We start from the raw sequence: 6,000 nt of genomic DNA, 5'->3' as shown, positions 1-6,000 counted from the left end.
CCCGAAAGAAGTGTCATGAAGGCAGTGGAGAAAAACAAGGCATAAGGAATGTAGATGTGATAATGAAACAGAAAAAAGAGTTAAAGAATAAGTTGTCAAACGCAGAAAAAATATCCTTGTTTGTTAGTTTTGTAGTGGAATACAGGGCAGCTTCACTCACTAGAAGCCCAAGAAAGTGAATGAGACTGGATTTGCAGGCACATAGCACTTAGGGTCGCTGTCTATAGATATGGTGCAAATTGTAACCTTTGGTGATCAACACAAGAATGAATGTTGGATTTCACATATGTTGGAAAGTTAGCTCTTGCAAACTCTTTAGCTGTTTCATTCAACCGGCACTGTAGAGTCACTATAAGCCGAGGATCCTAGTGCAGCAACTCAGCAGTTTTTCTGCGTCGCTCGGTCTTTTCATTGCGCAGTTTGCAGTCCTCAGAGAAAACATCATTTGGTCGATCTTTTAGTCTGAGAACTTCGCGTGGTCTCAGGTATCATCACTGCATTCGCTGTCGCCATCACTACCACCATCATCACACAACTGCAATGCACTCGCTGTTTTCACTCTGCATGATCCACGTGCAAGCACTTATGACTGCATTACGCTTGCTTGCAGTGAAAGCCTTTATAAGTGCATGCTTCTGTGTTGTGCATGCTACAAACTATGAAGTCATGATGAATGTTTGCGGAGAATGCTGAAAGGGGCACTGAAACACTGTTTTATATAAGGAATGGTTTCCAGCCTGTGACACTGCTGCTGCGAGTATGCAGTAAGGAGGCTACGACCTCGCATATAGATTAGAGAAGATGTTGGCAGTGGTGCTACAGCAGGTGTGATGACTTGTAGATATCAGCGATAGGGCAATGAAAGAAGGGGAATTTTATTTTTTTTAGGGGCTCGTTTATATGTCGGGCACAAACCAATAAATTGAACAGACAGTTAGGTCAGGGAAAGCATACAGGACGTTGATTGTTGTCTTTAACTGTAGTCTACTAATTGTGACGTAATTGAAATGAATTGCTTTGGGCCAAAAAGAATTGCTTTAGAGCAAAAGCTTCTGTAAACACATGCACCCATTTAGGTTTGTAAAACAGAAGAGTGGAATTATTAACACATCCGTTCCATTCTGTCATTGTTACTTTGTTGCCTGCAGGCACCTCTGTGAAGTACCAAAGAGTCAGTAAGTATACTAAAGGAACTGATAATTGAGGGACAGTGTGTAATGAAAAAGAATACTTCACTCATTATGTGTCATATTTATAGATTAGGTCCCATTGCAAAATTTCTTTTAGAGCGCATTCCTTGAAGGGCATGGCGTCCATTCCAATGTGTGCATAGGCTTCAAGAAAAGGTTTTCAGGGCTCCTTTAAACATGCCAGGCAGCCAAATGGCTTTGCCTTGCGCACTGTTTCTTCCTGCTTTCTTATTATTGTTATCTTACTTTTTTTCATGCTGTACCAGCAATTTATGCTTCTGCTTTCTTTGCGGTGGCACTGCATTTTTCTCATGTGTTGCGAATGTTACTCTCTTATATCTCACTGCAAAAAAATCAAGCCTCCTCTTTTGACCACCTTGGGTATTTTTGCTTTCCCCTTCTGCAGAGATAGAGTGAGTGATGTTGTCCACTCAGTAAAACACAAGTTAGACTATTTTAAGGAATGGAACGGTAAGGCTTGCCTCTTTCTTTAATCTATCATTTCGAACCAAAGTGGGACTAGTGAATTGTTCAAGTTAGCAGTGACTAGTATAGTAACACAATATTAATGAGAGCTAACAGACAATAATGACAAGGAAAGTACAAGGGATGTTATTTGAAGTAATTAGCATATAAATGTGAAGAAAGTAAAGCGGACGAAAAGATAACTTGCCACCGGCAGTCGTTCGCTTTACTTTCTTCACATTTATATCCTAAATTACTTCAAATAACATCCCCCTGTACTTTTCCTGGCACTATGTCTGTTAGGTCTCATTAATATTGTGTCTAACAAAGAAAAACGAGCCCTTAAAAGTCTTCTTCTTTCCTTTAGTATTGTAACAGGTACAGTTGGTAGATGTTTTTACTGTTGGCCCTGTTACTTCAGCACTCGTAATATGCCGCGAAGTGGACTTCCATTATCAATTTCCTTTTATAGGAGTCTCTGAACTGGATGTGGACTGTTCATGTGGTCTTTGTGAGGCACAGCATCTTATGCGACCCAGTGAAGCAAGCATACAGCGCGTTTAAGCACAGAATCAGAAACACCCTGTGGTTACTCCACTTAAATTTCTGAACAGCAAGCTATAAATTTAGTGCATTCTCACATTTGTTGGCCACATACCTTATACGATGTTCAGTAATATTGCGAGCGTAGTAATATTGTGAGTTTTGCGACTACTGGCTAAGACGAGGACAAGGAAGGATGATGTCACCCACAGCACTGTGTGCATCGCCACATCATCGCTGGTGGCCTGCACACACAGCACTGTCACCCTTCCTCGCTCCCGTCTTCTATTGCGCTGTGTCCTTCCACTGTTTCACCAACACGCCCAAGCTTCTACATTACTAAGTCGCTTTATTTCTAGTACAGAGGCCTTTTGTCATATTACTGGTGAAGTAGCCACCCACCACCTTGCAGAGTAGCACCAAACCAGCAGACGACGCCTTATCACGCCTGTGTTCCCTTCAATAACTCAATAATAGTGTGTTGTGTGGTTGCAGTCTGTTGCAATGATTTACATATTTTCACTGCATTGCTATTTCTGACACAGGCCAGGAAGCCGTGTTGGACCTCGTAGATCCAACCCAGTACAGCCACTACGTCAACTTCACCGAGATTCAGCTACACCTTCGGCAGTTCCTAGCAGAAGCTAGCAACGCAGTCAGCAGCAGCAGCAGCAGCAACAGCAGGTCTCTTCACAGTCTCGAGATCCCACGTGCAGCAGTCATCACAGCCAGTGCCTCCACCACCGATGTCCAATCGGTCTCGTTCAGAACGCCCGTCATCAAACTACTTTGAATATGAGACCGTCCAGGGCACTCCTTCAAAACCTCAAAAGGAGAGGAACGGCATGGGACCCACGGAGTCGAGTTCACTCCCACGGCACGCACACGTGGCCGGGCATCGTATGGTGTATGCAAAGACGGTCCCAACGCAACAGACAATGCTACCCCCCCACGGTTCTCTCGGTAGTGGCAATGGTGGTGTGATGATCAAGACTGTCCCGCGCGCTGCTCCGCGGGCACATCTCCAAACGGTGGCCGGCTACAGGAATTCGCCAAACCACTTGTCACAGGTCTACGGCATCACGTCGCGTCATGACATTGGACAGCAGATGCCTGGCTCCAAAGTGTGAATGTTCCGGTGCTGCGTTCTGCCCTGTTGCGTCTTCATTATTATTATTTTTAATTGTCGTGTTGTGTGAACACTAAGATACACGAGTGTATAGCACTGGCATTGATTTCCACCAGTACCTCAGTGATGTTCATTTCGTGCAGAAAGCAGTGTGCGATATGGTTGGCTGGACCAGAAGAGTCATCCGTCCGAGCTCGGCACCACTGCGGCTTGCCCTGTTGCCATGCCCGAGCTAATTTCTCTCTCTATATTTTCTATTTCAAATACGCGTGCATCGCTATTCATGTTGCTAGCTGCACTGAGTTGAACATTAAAGAAAAAGCGTGCCATTTTTATGCGAGGTAGTGACAACAGGAGGCGAAACTGAATAGGAGCACCACTACCTCTGCTATGCGTCCAGTGCTGTGTACTGTGTAGTGCCGACACAAGTGCAGCTGATCGTATTTTTAGAATGCAATTTTGTATTGTTGTGAAAGCTACATAGTGTGTTGTAAGGAAATTGTTGCGTTTACGGCCAATGAAAGACACCCTTTTTTTTCTTTACTAACAAACAGGAACAAAAGAATGTGCAGGTGCCTTGCTGACTATGTGTTTGTAAGAATGTTTTCATCTGCATAATTGTAAGGTGTTTGATGAAATCGTGCAACTCATGGCCTTACATTTGCTGTGATGGGAGGAAAGTTATGTTGAGTTCTCACACATTGCTGGTGTTCAGCTGATTTGTTCAGCTTGTTTCATGTATTTACCATTCATTAATCTTCCCATCAAGAAAAACTGTGCGCATTGTAAGTGCGGGCCTTTTTCTCACATGAAATGTTGCTTTTTTTTTATTGTTTTGTCCTTTGTATATACGTGTTTCTCTGTCTACTTTTTTTTATGATAATTTTTTTTATTGTTATTGAATGTGGCAGTGTGGCCTACGACAGCGTAATCACGCCTTAGCACATATCTCTGCACCCTTTATACAAGGCTGCGCAGCAGGACCGTTCATTCCTGTTCTTTCTTGTATCTTGTAAAATTTTTCTATGACAGTTTATATATATAAATGAGAAAACATCTTTTTAGGACAAGCCTTTGTAAGTCTGATTCTACACTCATTTTCCATTTGAACGTACAGAATAAAGAGGAATGTACAGTTGACCTTTTCTAATCACTCTCCTCTGCTTGCTACCCTGCCACCCAGAGTGGTCAACCACGAGAGTTTGACGGATCCTTCCTCATCATAGATACAACTTGGTGACAGTGCCTGCCTTGCTCGTATGCAGAAATTGATATGGCGTTAGGACATGCCGGGACAAAATCGGAATTTCTTCTGTGAATAACTCTTTTTCTCAAGCTGTCATCAACACGCACAAAGTTTTCTTAAGTGCAATACAATGTGTTTGCTTGCAATACACACATCTGGTTTTCATGTAGATGTTCGAACATAGTATAGAACTAGTATAGCAGCCATATCGCCTGTATATTTTTCCTTTCTTTTGATAAGGTAAAAACACATTTATCTTGCAGTGAGATTGAGCAGACTTTAGAGCGACTTGAGCAGATGATACCCTGTGGTGTCGCTAGCTTTACAAATTTCCTTTTAATTTCAATGAACACATGTAGGAGACGATTCGCACTGCAGTTTGATACCAACGACAAACTCTACCACTGTACAACTGCATTGTATTTGCAATCGCCGACTATCATCCATAGAGGTGTGCTTGAATCACGGGAGACTGAAATAACGAAAGAAAAAAAATATAGTGGGAGCGTGCATGTATTCCGAAGGCACAGGTGCCCGCCACGCTTCCCGTGATTGTTGCTGGGAGGAGAAGTTAGCGTTTTCACATACGTGCGTTTCGGTGATCCGAAGCGCGTTCTTAGGTGCACGATCGAGACAGAAAACAAACAAACACGGCAAAATGATCCGAGGCGTGCATGCAGGCGTGTCGTGCAATCAACAAGGGGGAGAACAGCGTGCGGCTAGCTTCCGCTGGATCTCGTCTCGCTTGTCAGCCGAGAGCGCGAACGAGAACACGATCGTTATTTGTTCTCGCACGCACGTTCGAACAGCTGCAGCGAGACCTGCTGGCGCGCTGGGAGTACTTACATACATACCGCACGCGCATACGTCAGAGCCGAGCGAGCGGTGGCGATTTGTCGAGGCGCGCGCGAGTGCCTAGGCGCCAGTCGGTCTCGCTGAGCAGCCGCAAATAGCGTATAAACAACTATCGTAGCGCGCGCCTCCGCTATGAGCAAGTGTAACCTTGAGCTGTGTATTCCGCATTGTGTCAACAACGAGCCGCGTAGACCAACAAGTTGACGCTGAAGTTCCGACGCAGTTTTATCGGATCGCGTCCCGGGCAGGTGAATGCCGGGTTCGGCAACAATCGGAATAGCTATAGTCTCCCCATGAACTACGTAGCCCAGCTCTGACGCTCAGCTTGCAGTCCTGCGGAGTCGACGTTCTTTCTTTTTTTCAAAGTATGAATCATATATAGTCGGTCTACGGATAATGGAGCAAGCACCCAAGAACGTGTTCACGCGGAGACTCTCGGTGAGTACTACGGAATGTTGATCCCCATGAACGATGACCGCAACTGTTTCCCTTTTTTGTGTCCGAGGAAAACAGTTGGATGGTCCGCAGCTTTTTTGCTCTAGTTTTTGCTGCGCACCTGAAAGCGGGCGCTC

At 44.6% G+C, this 6,000-nt stretch overlaps 4 protein-coding genes across 30 annotated transcripts in view; all 4 read left to right on the top strand.

Moving 5' to 3' along the window:
* Nucleotides 1-4,467, top strand: part of LOC119387204 (partitioning defective 3 homolog) — a 179,741-nt gene extending 175,274 nt beyond the window's left edge. For 10 of the 11 annotated variants that reach the window (XM_037654520.2, XM_049413405.1, XM_049413404.1 and 7 more), the window contains one exon: nucleotides 3,269-4,467. In XM_037654520.2, coding sequence (XP_037510448.1) covers nucleotides 3,269-3,328 — 60 coding nt within the window. In that variant the 3' untranslated portion in view covers nucleotides 3,329-4,467. The remainder of the gene's footprint in view (nucleotides 1-3,268) is intronic. The other variant, XR_007415394.1, reaches the window with a different exon arrangement.
* LOC119387201 (ras-related protein M-Ras) overlaps nucleotides 1-6,000 on the top strand; it is a 91,080-nt gene that overhangs the window by 31,987 nt on the left and 53,093 nt on the right. The window lies entirely within an intron of this gene.
* The window catches only part of LOC119387197 (D-3-phosphoglycerate dehydrogenase), a 98,996-nt gene that overhangs the window by 52,420 nt on the left and 40,576 nt on the right, over nucleotides 1-6,000 (top strand). The window lies entirely within an intron of this gene.
* Nucleotides 1-6,000, top strand: part of LOC119387198 (pyridoxal phosphate phosphatase PHOSPHO2) — a 107,897-nt gene that overhangs the window by 76,167 nt on the left and 25,730 nt on the right. The window contains exon 1 of one of the 9 annotated variants that reach the window (XM_037654509.2): nucleotides 5,487-5,866. The exons of the other annotated variants lie outside the window; for them this stretch is intronic. Within the exon in view, the coding sequence (XP_037510437.1) occupies nucleotides 5,825-5,866 (42 nt within the window). The 5' untranslated portion in view covers nucleotides 5,487-5,824. Of the gene's footprint in view, nucleotides 1-5,486; nucleotides 5,867-6,000 lie in introns of those variants that run through there. 9 annotated transcript variants of the gene reach the window in all.

The sequence above is a fragment of the Rhipicephalus sanguineus genome, chromosome 3, assembly GCF_013339695.2.
Source record: "Rhipicephalus sanguineus isolate Rsan-2018 chromosome 3, BIME_Rsan_1.4, whole genome shotgun sequence".
NCBI lineage: Eukaryota > Metazoa > Arthropoda > Arachnida > Ixodida > Ixodidae > Rhipicephalus > Rhipicephalus sanguineus.
The sequence above is the reverse complement of the archived record's forward strand: the minus strand, read 5'-3'. Positions and strand labels throughout refer to the sequence as shown.